This window comes from Centruroides sculpturatus, unplaced genomic scaffold, assembly GCF_000671375.1.
Source record: "Centruroides sculpturatus isolate CEXI.00-Female unplaced genomic scaffold, Cexi_2.0 scaffold407, whole genome shotgun sequence".
Classification (NCBI taxonomy): Eukaryota; Metazoa; Arthropoda; class Arachnida; order Scorpiones; family Buthidae; genus Centruroides; species Centruroides sculpturatus.
The window spans coordinates 602,521-619,140 of NW_019384947.1; the positions used below are offsets into that span (position 1 = coordinate 602,521).

At 39.2% G+C, this 16,620-nt stretch overlaps 2 protein-coding genes across 2 annotated transcripts in view; one reads left to right on the forward strand and one right to left on the reverse strand.

Moving 5' to 3' along the window:
• The first annotated feature begins 214 nt into the window (after window positions 1–214).
• Window positions 215–3,839, forward strand: LOC111632217 (peptidase M20 domain-containing protein 2-like). Its single transcript, XM_023376595.1, has 6 exons — window positions 215–590; window positions 1,793–1,944; window positions 2,010–2,159; window positions 2,219–2,360; window positions 2,419–2,667; window positions 2,734–3,839. Exons 1-6 carry the CDS (start codon window positions 350–352, stop codon window positions 3,024–3,026), a joined length of 1,227 nt encoding a protein of 408 aa, XP_023232363.1. The 5' UTR covers window positions 215–349; the 3' UTR covers window positions 3,027–3,839.
• An 8,128-nt stretch (window positions 3,840–11,967) lies between these two features.
• Window positions 11,968–16,620, reverse strand: part of LOC111632224 — a 16,143-nt gene continuing 11,490 nt past the window's right edge. Inside the window, exon 6 of the mRNA XM_023376605.1 lies at window positions 11,968–12,400. Within this exon, the coding sequence (XP_023232373.1) occupies window positions 12,392–12,400 (9 nt within the window). The 3' untranslated portion in view covers window positions 11,968–12,391. The remainder of the gene's footprint in view (window positions 12,401–16,620) is intronic.

Here is a 16,620-nt window from a genome sequence, read left to right on the forward strand (position 1 = left end):
TTAAACCAGTATACGGGTATTAAACGGACTTAAAGATATTACATACGTGTTAGACGCGTATAAACGCGTTAAACACAAATAGACAATAGATGAAAGAAAGGAAGCCAAGAGGAAGACCGTTGTCGAAAAGGTAGGATATCTAAATATAATTTAAAACGGGAGTCGATGTTAATTTTTCCGATAATCGTTAATAAAATCTTGGTGTTTTGCAACGGGGTGGACGTCCCGATCGGTTTTCTTCCAGTTGATTTAAGAAGGAAAAAACACTAAGGAGCAATGTTCAAGGTTTCGTGCGTGGTATAAATTCTTATCGAATACACCGGGCGATAGTTAACGGGAGGGACGAAGAATGACGATGGACGCGTACGCCGCATCCATGGCGAAAATAGACGAGGAACTTTCCTCCCCCTCGGTCGAAGAAAAGAAATATTATCGATTGAGCAGAAAATTATGGGAAAATCCGGAATTGAAATTCCAAGAGAAATTCGCTCACGACTTTCTCAGCCAGTTTTTGGAAGACAACGGCTTTCGCGTAACCAGAAATTACATATTACCCACGGGGTTTAAAGCCGAATACGCATCTAACAACGGTAGGACCCTTTCTTCTCATTTTTTCAAAATTTGTTGCCATGTTTTTGGATTAGAATTAACCCGAATTCCCTCGGAAACGTCGTTGGCAATAATTGCAATTAACGTAATTTGATAGCAGATAAAATTGAAAACGGACGTTTCCGTCCATTGTTAGGTTTAGCTCGGGAGGAAAATATATGGAAAATGTTACATCGGAAGAAAGGAACGTTGGAAATTTATTATCGAATTTATCATTGGAATTTTTAAAGCGAAATCGCTTAACTCGAATATTTATTGCCATTTTGAATTTTTCCTTTGAAAATATTATTGGTAAACAAATACTTTTAAAATCCTCGGCATTAAATCGCCAGAGAAAGGTGTTTTTGCGGTCGTAGCTATAACATACAACGGGTTCTTCTTCTCTACGGATACGTGTAAAATATGAGGCGTAAGCCGCAGCCGTGCGCAAATTCGTCTCTGTTTACTATTCATATTCATTAATAATCGATTAATTAACGACGTTTGATAAGTCTCGTTTCGTTTACCGGGTGAGTGGAAAGAACTGCCATTAAAGCGCGACGTATTAAGGAGGAGAAGAGTCGTAATTATTATCATTTGGTCGATGTACTGAGGTAGAAATCGAACGAGTCGATGGCCGGGTTGATCCGAATAAGAGGATTTTTAATAACATTTTTTTTGTATTTTTACTTTTTGGAGAGGAATTTTTTGCCAGAAGAGATAAAGTAAATCGAAAGCTTTCGAAATCGAGATATAACAACGATAACAATTTCCTTTTTTTCGAAAATAAATGGTTCTTTCGCCAACAACAATATTACAGGCCCGACGATAAAATATCGAACAATTCTTCTCCGCCGATCGTCGAAGATCTTTACCTCCTAAACCTCGTATCTGGTCTAAAAACCACTTTAACAGTTCGGAAATGGCGGAAACACCCGAGGAATCGGCCCGCACAATCGCCTTACTGTTTTCTTAGTGCGAATTACACGCCTTACTCCTTTTACTGCCAATCTACGCGAATTTTAAATATAAAAGATAAATTTCCAATTTCTAAATACAGTATCTGTAACTAGCGATATATTTCCTTCAAGGCTGTCTCTATCGGAAAAAACAGATAATTTTTCGTACCGCTTGTTTCTAGATATATCACACCTGTTGGGTCTCGAGCGAAAGATCACTTGTCTTCTACATCATTTTTTCGTAGGTGCGGAAGTGACGTTGGCAGTTATATGCGAATACGACGCTCTTCCGGGTCTGGGACACGCCTGTGGTCACAATTTAATAGCCGAAGCGGGAGTTGCGGCGGGAATCGGGGTCAAGGACGCTCTACGAGCCGACCCTTCTCTTCCGGGAAAAGTAATGGCGGGTACTTGTTGTTTAAAATGTCTTTTTTCCCGCATTTTCAAGTCTGGACGTTTCAGATAATAGTGTTGGGAACTCCGGCCGAAGAAGGAGGAAACGGAAAAGTGGAAATGATAAGAAAAGGAGCGTTGGACGGGGTGGACGCGGCCATGATGGTTCATCCTAGCAACTCCGATTACCTGCTTCCTCCTTTTATAGGAAACGTCAAAGTAAGTGCAATTGTCGCGTTCTTGTCAAAACCCAGTCGGAACGAATGCGCATTTTGCAGGGGAGTGCCAAGTTTTTCGGTAAGGCCGCTCACGCTTCCGGATTTCCCTGGGAAGGAGTCAACGCCCTGGACGCTGCCGTCATCGCCTACAACAGTTTGGCCTGTCTGAGACAACACATCAAATCCACTTCCAGAATAAACGGTAAGTGTGTTAATCCCCGATTTTGGAAGGTGTCCGGTGACATCGTTGGCTTTTCCAGCGGTGATCACCCAAGGTGGAAGCGCTCCCAACGTGATTCCCGACGAAAGCCAAGTCGAGTTCTACGTCAGAGCGGCCAAGTGGAAAGAATTGGAAGAACTGAGCGTAAAAGTCCGCAAGTGTTTCGATTCGGCTGCCCAATGCACGGGATGTCGCCTGGTTTATAAATTGGTAGAAAACCACGGACCCAACAATCTGATATCCAACGGCAAAATGGCGGAGATATACCAGAGACACGCCACGCGATTCGGTAAGTTTTTATAAACTAAACAAATGATAAAACGGGGTGGATAATGACGTCTCGATGCGTGCGCAGGCGTGAAATTCAACGACGGAGATTCCCGAGTGGTTCCTTTCGTGGCTTCCACCGACTTCGGCAGCGTTTCGCACGTAGTCCCCAGCATCCACCCCAATTACTCCATAGGGACGTCGGCGCCCAATCACTCCTCGGAGTTTGCGCAAGCGGCGGGATCGTGGCAGGCCCAAACACCCACTCTGATCGCCGCCAAGTCCTTAGCCCTGACGGCCGTCCAACTGATGAAACGAGCCGAATTGCTGCCCGAAATTAAAACTCGATTTAAGAACGATCTGAAGGAAGACGACAAATGACGTAAATAAACAGAATATCCCTCTGAGTAGTGTCTTTCTGCTTCGGCTACAGCGCGTTAATGGTCCGCGAAGAAAATAATTTACGTAATTCTGCGGAGGGGAAGGAATATTAAAGGCAAATTTGGAAAATCCTTTCATAAACTACAAAAAATGGCGCAATAAACAATTGATTGGTCGTTACGTCGCGGAAATGGAAACTCCAATCGTATCCCCACGCAACAGTTGGTCCATTAAATGTAAACGAGGAAAATGGTAATTTATAGCACGTGGGTCTGCCATTGTATCCGAGTGGAAGGGGTCTTTGCGGGTTATAGAGCAATGAATAACGATTATTAACGATTGTCATCCGAATTAGCATTTAAATAGAGTCGAGTTAATCGCTTCGTTTCGTCTAGAAATTGCAGAATTGGGCTAAAAGTCCGCAGAAATCGTATTTACGCTTGGTGACCACCGTTCCAGTCCCTTAGTCGGGTCCGAAAAGCGCAAAAAGTTGGAAGGTTTATAAGAGCGCATTTATTTCTTTTTAGCCAGATAATTGCGTGCAAACGTATTGGGACGTCAGATAATGAGCCATTGTTATAGTCTCGTCCCAATGAATATTTAGATTTCCTTCGTTTATCGTAACACGAGGAGGGAGAGAAACGGGAATTCTTTTTATCGTACGTCAACATTAATTTCCGTTACCACCAAATCGCTTTGTCGTCCGAAGGCGCATCCGATAAACAAATTTCAGTTCTCCACCCCTTTATTTATAAGTGTCGCGTAGGAAAATGGGAAGGATCTAGCCAGGAATAAATTGGTGTATTTTCCACTTTTAAGGAGTGGCGTGAGTTTCGACTGTTCGCCACACGCGTACTTACGAACGAATGGACACAACCTCGTAATCTTCTTGTATTCTGAAGAAGGGAGAGTCCTGACTGCTTTCCGGTCGTCTAGACGACGGGTGCTTAACGTCCGCAACGGGAGGCGAGAATAATTCTCCGAGATTCTCTCCCGCCTCGAGTTATTTAGTGTTTTTATCGACTTTCGGCACACACGAACCCTATTTTCTTCGGTTGTAGTAGCTCGACGTCTTCGCTGCTACGGCTAAGTAAGGCGTTCGAGACAGACGACGAAGCAAAATTACAGATTAGAATCGTAATGGTTAATCGGGTTTCTGCGGACCGAAGATTAAGCAGCGAATTGGAGGGGGCGTAAGAAAACACGGTTTAGAATACGAATCATGTTCTTGGAGCGAGGGAGATTGTCAATGAAATATAAACGAGGAAGAGATTATTTTTCCGTCCTTTATTTTATTTATAAAAAGAAATAAAAGTCGCATTCTGGGTCCATAAATAAAGTAAAATTTTCCCGTCTTATAAACGTATTACGTCGGACCGGAAATGGAAGAAAAAGAAAAATTCAATTAAAGTCGACGGTGAAGTGGCTAATCTCTTGGCCACACGTTAACACGGGAAAAGAAAGGAAGTTCTCTGGGGTGGGCGCAACGTTAAGGGGCACGTCCCCGAAGGTGCGACGTTCCTTAATGGTCCGGGGCTTAAATCCGACTGTTGGCGATATTGTTTCGACCCTCGGAAACCAGAAAATTACAATGGCGGAGAAAGAACCTAACCCTCGATATCCTTTCTTCCCGTTTAATGCGCCAAGAAACCCGGTGTATCGTCTCGGTAAGAGCCCATTTCTATTCTTCTCGGGAAATTGCCATCGTCCCCATTTTTCTTTCCGGTCATGCCTTATTTAAGGTTAGAGACGTTCCGTGTTCCTGGGCATCTTTTATCATCCGGATAGTGTCAATTATAAGCGAGAGGAAGGAAGACGGCCGCTCTCTACCGGAGATTCCTACAAAAATCAACTATTATTTTTTCCCGGAGCTCCCTTTCTTCCGGATAATCTCTTCTAGATTTACCTCCCTGCCGGCGTCTTTCCGGAAATACCGACCCGCGCCGCTAATAAGCGGTCCTAAAAATAAGCATTTAATAAAGTCTCTTCGGCTAAAAGAGAGGGGAGAGGAGAAACTTGTCGGAGAAGAAGATAAAGGGAAGGAAAATCGATTAATTGATAGAACAAAGTTATTAATAAAATTATCGTTGGGAATTAAGGGTAAGCGTTATCGTCCGGCTTAAAAGCCGACGTCCACACCAATCCTCCTCTCCTCTCGAATTACCCCAGATAACTTGTATTGTTAAAGACGTTGGAACAAAGGATACGCCGCTACTTGTTCCTTCTTCTCCCGAGAAGTAGAGGAAACGCAATCTCCCAACAAACGTCTGTATTTAATGTAAAATAAGGAAGGAGAAGGGAACAGACCGATCCCAAAGTCACACTTGGTCGCGTAAAGAGAGACTTCGATACGCACTTTCGAGGGAGAAGTGGGACGACGAATTTGTCACCCTCCCCTCCAACTAATTATTCGTTTCTATCTGTTTTCAATGGAATCCTCTCAGACTACGTTCTCATTTTCTCCGTTTAAATCGACGATTAAGTGAGAAATGGCTAATTAATAGAAGGCTCGGCGGGATCCGGTTAAACCCGCCTCTTCCTTCCCCGGAATTGGGGAGGAAGACCGCCGATTAAAGATCCGAGGCCGAAAAGTCGACTTAATGAAGTTACGAAAGACGTTGCCACAAATACGCGCATTTACGCGTATTTTTCTAAACGTCGATCGATACCCGATTGGTTACGTAAGGGGTCTCGGGGGTCCTTCCCGTCCCTTTCTTCGTATCGGCGCAAAGACGACGAATGGAGATGAACTTTTCTGGTTTCGTCACCGGACCAGATCGCGCTTTAAACGCCGGGCGGGCGGCGGCGCGACAGTCGACGTCCGTCCGAGAAGGAGACGGAGCGAGCGTCGCGTCGGCGGAATGAAAGTGAGCGTGGCCACGTACCGCGCCAGTTCCGAGCGCCTGGATTCCCTGCGGCAGGCCGCCTCGCGCGCCGGGGAGAGAAGAGGCGTTAGTCTAGACACGGGCATCCCCCGAGAAAACTGCGCCCGGGAAAAAACCGCCAGGAGTTACACCAGTTATTCGCTGCGCCAGGTGAGTGCCAGTCCATTCCTTCCCGGCGGGCCGCGGATACCGGAACCGAATCCTTTTCTCACTTCCTGTACCGGAACGGGTCCGGTTAAACGGGGCGTCTACTTTCGAATCGTTTCTGACGGCAGAGCTTAATTACAAGCATCAATTGTACTGTACGAACCGGAGGAACTATTTTCTTTTGTTGGTCCGAGGACAATTCTTGCCTCTGTTTTCACAGAAAAGGGAACCGAACGGCAACGTAAACAAAATTTATTTCGCCGCATTACTCGGCGGTCGAGCAAAGGGGCCAGGCGTCGGATCGCAATGGTTTAACGAGAAGAAAGCAATAACAACCGGAAGTGACGAAGGCGACTCGTGCTCTTTCTTTCCTCGGCGATAATCGATGATGTTTGTTTACCTTCGATTTTCCGCGCGTGACTACCCTTAAGAACGCCGTAGGCCATCATTCCGCATTAATAAATACGATATTCGAATATGAATTTCTAAGAATTGACGGGTCCGTCGCCCGATCGAGCTCTGGCGGATAGGAATGACAATGGTTAGAAGAAAATTAAACGCGTTTAATTCTCGGTGGGAAGACTTTTAATATTTTCCCATCAAAGGGGAGGGGGAATGTCCCGGCGAGGAACGAGACCAAAAGTTTTAGAGAGAGGAAGCGACGGAAAAGAAAACGGCGCCGAGATTCTTCGAGATTATTGGTCGAGGAGGGATTGGTTGACGGCAACGCGACACGTGGGAAATATACCAAAGGGACGATCTCTCCCATCTTCACCGTCTTTCCTATCACACTTTCACCCTTTCTTCTTCTCCTTTTTCACCCCGGGCGATACCTCCGAGTAGTCCCGGTCTTCCGCCCCTTTCGCCATGAAATTATTCAATTACTGAGATTGAAGAAGGGTAGTTAAGGAAGAACAGACCATACGCGTACTCAATATATCCTTTTGATCTTAAAACCTTAAGTGGTGTGACGATGAAGTTCGACGAATGCTCCTATATTTGATATACAAACGCACCTAGCGGTATCGCGACTGTCGTGTTCCGACACCGTCCCTAACGAATCCATAACGCGAGAGCGGACAGGCCACAAAGGAGCCAAAGTAAGTGAACTAAAATAGAGCCAAGAGCTTACATCTAGTTCTTCTACGTGCTAATTAAGAACTGGGTGTAAGCTCTGTTCCATTTTCGGATCGATAGTGACGGGCGACGAGGCTCGATGTTTCTATTTTCGAATGACGTCTCCTCGGGAAAGGAGACGTCATTCGACGGATGGCAGTCACCTCCGTCACCGAGACTCACGAAGAGTCGTCTCCAAAAGTCAAAGTTGGAAACCCGTGATGGCGTTTTTCGACACTGGCGGAACCTTCCGTAAGGAATTCGTTCCCGAAGGACAAACCGCGAATGGCGACTCTACACGACTTGGTGTAGAATTATCAGTACATCCGCCGGTTTGCCAAGTTGCAAATTAGTTTCTTCTCCGGGACACGGCGTCTTCCCATTCCGCGGTTATCCCGTTACCCTTTCGATCATCCCCGCTTTTCTCTCGATCTTCTCCCGCCCACACGAAGCCCAAGGTGGGATTAAAAGGGACTCGATTCGCAGATATTTCGGACATTCGGTACATATAAAAACAATGATTTTCTAGAACTAGAAAATTCTCCGGGAGCAAAACACGGTCGAGATCTACTCTAAAGTTCTATTTGGCAGTTTAACTTCCTATATCCTTAGCTATCGGTCGTCAAAGTGGGGTGCGCGCACCCTTAGGAAACATAAAATGTCTCGAGGATAGACGATAAAATGTGCAATCGACGCCCGCCATTTTCGAGCTCGAGGCGAGTTCGGAATCTTAAAAAAATTAAAAATACGATTACACCAGGCGTTATCCCAACAGAAACGTGGCGTAAAGGCCCCGGAGCCGGACGGAACAACTGGTTAAAAGCTTTCTCTGCCGGTAATCGCCGGTCCTAAATACTACGTCTCAGGGCGCGCTTATTTAAAACTTGTAGTTCGTCTCGCCGGTAACAGATGGCGCGCCCGTTAAAACCCTTTTTATTAACGAACACTTTCGCGAAAGATTTTTATGTTCCGTACAAAGAACACCTCGCGGAACAAACACGAGAAGAAGCGACGTAAAATAATGAATATCGATTGGTCTTCCCTCGTCTTCGGGCAACAATTCAAACTTTTCGGAGCGCGGGAGACGTCGACGTCGACGCTCGACCGGATAGTATTCCTCCGAACTTTGAAACGTTCCCTCGTAATTCCAGTCTTTTATTTTTCTGACAGAAACAATTCTTTTATAGTATTCGCGAGACTGTCGGGCGGGCACTCGTTAAGTTTTGCGTCGGTTTTTATTTTCGAAAGGTGAGAGTGGGCAGATGTCTGATGTCTGTTGTTGCTGGGCAGTATGGCTCGAACGGGTCTACGGTAGGCCGCAGTTCGATCTTATCTAAGAAAGATACGGTATAATCGAGAAGACTCGAGCGGCTAAAGGAGTAACAAAAATCACATCCGAGAAATACAGAACATCGAAGAGCTGGTGATGGAACCCGATACGGATCGGACGACAAAACACCGAGAAACTCGACCAGATACTTTTTCTTCTGAAAAAGAGAATTAATGTCGATATCCGCTATTAAACATTTTTTTTGAAGTGGGAGGATGTCGGAACGACGGTCTTAGAATGGCATCCAAACCGGGTCGAGGTTAATAGGGATATCTACAATTACAATGCTATTACTTCCGAAAGATCCCGAAGAAGAGAGAAAAGCCATCGACATCGGACAGATTCTTTAACCCCACAAACGGAAAAAACATGACTAATAAAAATGCAAGACTGTGTATATACATATATATTTTTACTATTACGTATAAATAAACTTAGTAAAAATGTATATATATATTTTTTATTTTTTGGGGTTTTCAGAACGAATTAATCAAATTCCCATAAAACCCTACGGTAAATCGATAGTCGGTTAACGAACAATTCGGATAGCGAATATTATAGATTAGATACCATATGAGAAATATAGAGAATTTTCTGTAAATGGCGAGAAAAAAGTCGAAAAACATCGATAATTGATTCGAATATCTAAAGCTAGAAGTCGATTCGAAATTCGACTTGATATTATTCCATCGATGGAATACCGTGCAGAATAATATATGCAGTTTCCGGCAGCGCAGTTTATAAATTTTTGATATTCAAATTTAATATTAGTGCCAAAAACATACGTAACACAGTAGAGTTTCTCGTAACAATTATGCGGAGTTACGCGGTGTCCTACGACTGCATAATGCGGTGGTTTTTGACTGGGATTCCGCGACTCACAAGGATACAGCAACGAAATTATAGCGGTGCCCGAAATATTGTGCTGAGCAACCCATAACACTTTTTGCTAACGTAATGATGTGTCGTTTCATTAGTTATTGTTCGCGGGCCTTTCGGCGGTGGGTAGACTCGAACCACTTAGGTTTCCAAGGCATCTAGCGTATTATATAATAAAACAGCGTTAATATATTGTACTATATTTTTCTACAAGTAAAATTTGGCAAAAAAAAATAATAATAATAATAATAAAGGTTGAGCCCCTTAATATGCGAGAAAAGCAGTGAAATGATTGTAACAAATGTTTGAGGCCTAGTGAAATGAGAAGCCGGAACCAAATGGTCCCCTTGGTTCTCTAGAAAAATTATGTTCACTATCAACTTTTATTATAGTTCTTAAATAAATAAAATACTTGTTTCTTTAGAAATGCTATGTATTTGTTTTGTGTTCTCTATTTCTAAGAAAATGCAAGTTCAAATCTCTATACATTATTGGTCTTCGGGCTTTTAATACTTAGAGAACCCTCCTGCTTCGGTATTGTTTTTGCGGAACTTTCCCTAAGCAATAAAGTATAAAGTAAGGAATACATAAAAAGGTTTCAAAGCAGTTATATTTTCTAAGCAATAAAGCTTCTTAGGAGTTACGTAAAGTTTATTTTTCGATATTTTAGTATAAAAATGAAACTGAAACTTTTAAAAAACATTTTTACAAAATCCTTGAAGGCTGAAACGCTAGTGTTCCGCGCCGCAAAAAGTTTAAATATAGCTTATATTTGTCTATATATGTATGGACAAATATATGTAAGAAATGTTTTAAGTAGACGGCAACGTCCGCTTACGGATAAAAAAACTTTTATAATTCAAAAAAATGCAATTTAACTAGCTTAAAACAATTGCTGTATAACACATGAAATAATTTAGTGCCATAATTCGGCCATTGTGTAGAAGCTATGCGCGATAAAATACCTTACAAGATGCTGAAACAAATACGGGATGGGCCAAAAGTCACTTAACAGCGTTTCTCGCAATTTGTGTGTACCGAAGCGATGTAAATAGCGTACTACACGAGAACGATTTTGTAAAGTTTGTAAGCAATAAAGCATTCGAATAAGAGCAATTTAGTGTTCGCAATGGTTCTCCGACTTTTAGGCCATCCTGTATAACTTATAACTGTCGAAGCTGTAAAAATTATAAATTTACATATAAAACAAGTGCATCATTAAAATTAATCGTAACAGTAAAAAATATTTTACGTCGATGATAATTATTACAAAAATATAACATTCTACTTATAATAAAAAATAATAATTAATGAATTATTTACCTCTCCTATGTTTTTAATTGAACAAATTTTGAATTTTTCATTATTTACTCTACAGAAAAGTGGCTAATTAACCTGAATAAATTGGCCAGATTTGCATACAACAACGAAAACATCCATTCTAATTAATTAACGTTTGTTTGAACCGAAAACAACATGTAATTTGTTCAGAAATTTTTCATTCACAATAATGTATTTAAAAAAACAAAAAAAATCGTTATTAACTTCCGAAAACAGGCATTAAAATAAGCATAATGAATGCACTCGATAGTGACTATTATACTGTACATAGGGTCTAAACAGTGCAACAAGTTTTTCGGTCCTATCGTTCTATCCGTGGTTAGCATGCTGTAAAAATGATATCCGTTCTTTCTGTTGATTGGTCGAAAGAGAAGCGCGTGCATCATTAAAATTAATCGTAACAGTAAAAAATATTTTACGTCGATGATAATTATTACAAAAATATAACATTCTACTTATAATAAAAAAAATAATAATTAATGAATTATTTACCTCTCCTATGTCCCGTCTTTCCATTGTTCTAAGTTTGTTTCTAACCTAACTTTTTATTTTTTTATAATTTTTCTATTTATATGATAATTTCCGAAAAATCTCGAATCAATTTTCTTTGAAAATTTCTATCCAAAGACAGAAGAGAACGTTTTAATAATTAATATTCACTTGATGTTTTTAACAAAACTTTTATATAAATTATGAATAAAAGTGAATTGTAAATATTTATTTAAAATTAAAAATCTACAAGCAGTTGTATGTTGTATATTCAAAATTAATTACTTACAGACTTTCATTTTAATTAATAAAAATAAAACAGTTAAATAAAATTATATGAGGAGTTATATTTTAATATACAGTAGAGCGTCGTTTATCCGAATCAATTGGGGACTGGTGTTGTTCGGATAACTTATTTTTCGGATTACCGATTATGTACGAAAAAATATATTAATTTATCCCGTGTTGAAATATTTCTCCGTTGCGTGTCGCTTTGCGTTGAATTTTCGTCCATGTTAAGCCTAACGAAGACTATTGTATCGTTAAAAATTATTTTTTTATTTTGTACAAACAAAATAAATATATTAAAAAATTATACTTCAGAAGTTAATTTAGTATCAAAAACGTAAAACATTTGAGTAGCCGAAGACATAGCCAAAGATTGCGACGTANATATTAATAAATTAGTTAATGAAAAATAACCATACAAGATTTTTTAGTTTAGTCGACTTTGCTTATAAATATAATGATATTTTCAAACATAGGTCAAAGAAATGAAACTAATGGTACGGAAAACCTTCTTTTTTTATGCTTCTATGTCTTCTTGTAACGTTGTCCTGTTTAGTGTTTTCGTCAATTCCATTAAATATATATTTTTCTTTGTTTCTATGGGGCAATAAGAATTATAATTTAGAGTTTTTCTTGTAGTTTTTAAAAAAAATATTTATTAAATGGTTATCCAAAGAGTAAATTAAGTAAGTGGTATAGCAGTTACTTAAATAATAGATATAAAGTAAAAAATCAAACAACATACAGTTTATATATTAAATTTCCATATATATGTCCATGCCCGAAATATTATATTCGAGAAACGGAAGGAAACTGGAAGTGCGGTTGAAAGAACATGAAGCCGCCATTAGGTTAAAAAGACAGGAATCTCCGTGGTATTTACATTGTAATCAATATGACTGTAAAATAGATAGAAATAATATTAAAATATCATGTAAAGTAAAAAAATTGTTTAAAAAGAATTGTAGAATACTTTTGTATTATAACATATGCAAATGTAACAAATTTGAATAAGGGAATGAATGTAGATGCATGCTGAGAAGAAATCACCAGACATTAAAAGAACATCAACTGGCAGTTAATTGTATCCACTGATGAAGCCTGATTGTAAGGCTTATAAGTGTCCTAGCCCGGTCTTCAAGCCGGGAGATGATGGCAATGTTTTGTGCTTGGTCGCTACTTGCTTGGTACCTGGGCTGGGGGACTTGTCTCCCATCCGGGCCCTTAGTCTCGAGTTTTTCGTGTTGTACTCGAACTGACGTCATCGAACTCACTCGTGTTACTGTGACTCACATAATCGGTAGTCTCGAGTTAGACCTTTCGAGAGAACTTGAAAGGCGAGCGGAAATACGTCATACTCACTTGGTCCCGTTTGTCGNCGAAAGGCGAGCGGAAGTAGGTCATATTCACTTGTTTACGTTTGTCGATAAGCATGATGGGATTATTTACAATGCATCTGGGTTTGCGACTATAATGATTCGACCAATCAACTTAACTGTAACAAGTTGTAAACAAATCAACGCGAATTAGTTTACACGTGCTACATTTAAAAGTTGTCTTGTGGTAATATAGTACGCAGAAACAAAATGAAAACCTCGAATGTTTTATTTTAAAAAATAAGCGAAGAATAAAAAGAAATATTAGTAACATATATAGAAAATAATAAGAAAATGAACAGCGGAAAATTCGACAACGAATTTACAAGAAAAAGACAATTCGCTTTGTGGAGAGAATTACTTGAAAAATTAATTGCATGTGTTGAACCTAAAAAATCCATTAAGTAATGGAAAATATATTTAAACTTAATCCTTTCTTCATATAGTTTTCTTCCTCGATCTATTTCTCAAATTGTTTTGTCTATTAAGATTATTTATTAATCAGAACTTAACACTTCTGATTAATAAATAATCTTAATGTAGTGTCTATGCTTTTAATAATCTATACATATAATTTACAGTACTATCATTTTAATACTCTTTTTCGATGAATTAGATACTTCTTTTTATTTTTAGAAAAATTTGCTGTATACATTTATCAATTATGAATTAAAATTTTTTTATAAGTATTGACTTGACACGAAAAGAAATGTCATCTACTCGTGGTCGAAAAATTCGTTGTCTTCTCAAACAACGTCTTTCGGCTCTTTCTAACTCTTCGATAGCGATAAGAATTGCGTATCCGTCAGCCNTGGTTGCCCCTAATTTATACCCTTTAATTTTCTTTACCACTGAAGCGCCCCCTAGGACTTAGCGCCTGGAGCGGCTGCTCCGTTCGCCCTATGGTAGAGCCGGCTCTGCTCTGCTGCAAGACAGACAAAGTTTATAGTTAAAGTCCGAATTCGTCATTTTGTTTTGGTCCCGGGAACAAGTTTAACCTACACACCTGCAAGACCAACTCTACGTCTCATAATAGGGGATCGATCACATGACTAATTTCCCCAGCCCGAAGCTATAAAAGCGACTTCTTTCCCCCTCCTCGGGGGGAGTCTATCATCTACGGCTGGTCGGAGAGGATTAAGTCTCGGGATATATTTAACTTTGCGTCAATCGGAAGGAAAAGAGCATAACCTACTAACGTCTACGTTGAAATATACTAGAGGTATGGAGCATTTGATGTGAACTCTCTCTCCGCGAGTTAGGAGCTAGCGGACTAAATTCATTCCTCAAATTGTTAGAGATTGTAATCGTTAATTTTCCTTAATCTAATAAATCGTTGTTTCCATTGTTAAATGGTGTCATTTACTCGCATATCGCCTACGCCTCATCGACGACCCCTCTCACCTCCTCCACTCGACCTGACCAAAAAGAATCCCGACCCTTCGGGACCGCATTCGTAATTTAGCCATCTTGACAAGTGAGCAGGTATGACAACCTGTAGCCGAAAAGGGAGGTACGACCGTTTCGACCACCCCGGCGGTTCACAAATGGTTTTTTAAATTTGTATTATAGTGTCTGTAAGTATAACAGCATGAATGTATTATGATAAAGTATCTATAATTAGATTTTAATTATGAATTTTTCTGGGTAAATAATCCGGGTTTTTCCCATCCAGACCCAAGTTTTTTCATATGTCGCGAGTGGCAATCTTGATCGTGAGCGTCGAAATGATTCCGCTTAGCAGTGAGTCTCCGAGATATAGTCTTGTCACAAATACGGCTTTGCCGTTTTACTTGTTAACTCTACTATTCTTCAACGAATATAAATGCTTAATTAGTATATTGCTATTTTGTTTATAGCCTACTTTAAAAATTACTAATTTTAATAGACCTATGTAAAAATTTATCATGGATGTAATATTATTTACTCATTTACTAAGAATATTATGAATACTAAGGAATTATAAAAAATACATTTAGTTTTAATTACACGATTTTCTATTTACCTGATTTCAGAAACTGTAATTCTTCCCTTATGTGCACTGCCTTTCTCGTTTTTATCAGTTGCAAGGTCTTTTTATACGATAGAAAACATTCCAAGAATTCTTGTAATTCCAAGATTTCCAAATTTAAATATTTGTATATTTAAATTCGAATATTATCAATACTGGATTGTATTACACATTTAATGATAATTAACCTATAAACATTCTTTCTTAATATTTTATTATAAGTTTATACAGAGAAAAATTAAGCTTGTTTCTTCCTGTTTTTGTATTCTTGCTCTGTAGCAATCCTATTTTGCAACTCAACGTTTAGTTATTGTTAAAGTGTGTTTAAAATTTTTAATGATGTAAAATTATCAAGAGAAATTTGTTAATCCGACGAGCAATAAACTGAAATATTCGATAATCCGGCATTTTTTGAAAGGAGTAATAATCTAGAATTGTACGATAATATTATTTCCTAAATCGAAAATTGTTAGAACACACCTTGTGCTAAAGTTTCTGGCTTGCATAAGGGTATTGCAATACAGGTATCTCTTGCTTAACGCGGTACTGTATTTGATTAATTAACCCGCGAAATTAATTGCTGCAGAAATTTTAATTAACGCGGCTTTACCAGCTGTCTTTACTTGACATCAGAGGCGAATCTACATTGGGACTAATAGGGCTTAAGCCCAGGACCCCAGGTGTGAAGGGCCCACAAAAATTGAATTATCATAAATTTTTAATATTCTATTTCTTATGTTTTTTTTAATATAAGATATAAAGTTTGTTATTCAACACCATTTCATAAATAAATGTACTGTATTTCAACTCTGATTTTGATGTTATTAAAAATGAATTTTAAATCTCAATTTAAAGATTCTTAATGTAACAAAAAGGAAGCATCATGAACTTCAATAAGCCCTAGGCTCCGATAAACCTAGATCCGGCCCTGCTTAACCATACAGTATTTAATTAATGTGATTTTTTGATATTCGCGGTAGTATCGAGAGATCGGTTAAAAGGGATCCCGTTATCAAATATACAATACAATACGTATCTAGAAAATGACTATTACGCCAATACGAATCAATGTGAATATGGCTTTTGCGTAATAATAAGTTCATTAAAATTCTGCTGTTTTTTAAATCAATCTTAATACAATATAGTGCCCACTACTGGCCAAGTAATTCTGTTCCCGAACACTGGGAGTTCGGTCGTGGGTTCGCGCCTGGCCAGGAAGGGCTGGCACGGGTTGTCTACATAGAGTTTTCCTGGTTTTCTCCACGTCTTTAATGCCTGAATAGGGGCAGTTATCCTTAAAACAGACCTCCCGGAAGGCACCCCCTGGGCAGATCGCCCAAGTGTTGAGTTGACGTAACTTAACTAAAACAATTTTCTAAAAGTAATGTTTTACAATACAGTAGAGCGTCGTTTATCCAAATCAATTGGGGACTGGGGTTGTTTGGATAACTTTTTTTCTGATAACTAATTATATACGAAAAAATATATTAATTTATCCCGTGTTGAAATTTTTCTCCGTTGCGTGTCGCTTCGCGTTGAATTTTCGTCGATGTTAAGCCTAACGAAGACTATTGTATCGTTAAAAATTATTTTTTTATTTTGTACAAACAAAATATATTGAAAAATATAAAAACAATAAAAAAGTTATACTTCAGAAGTTAATTTAGTATCAAAAACGTAAAATATTTGAGTAGCAGCCGACATAGCCAAAGATTACAGCGCCACAGCACTG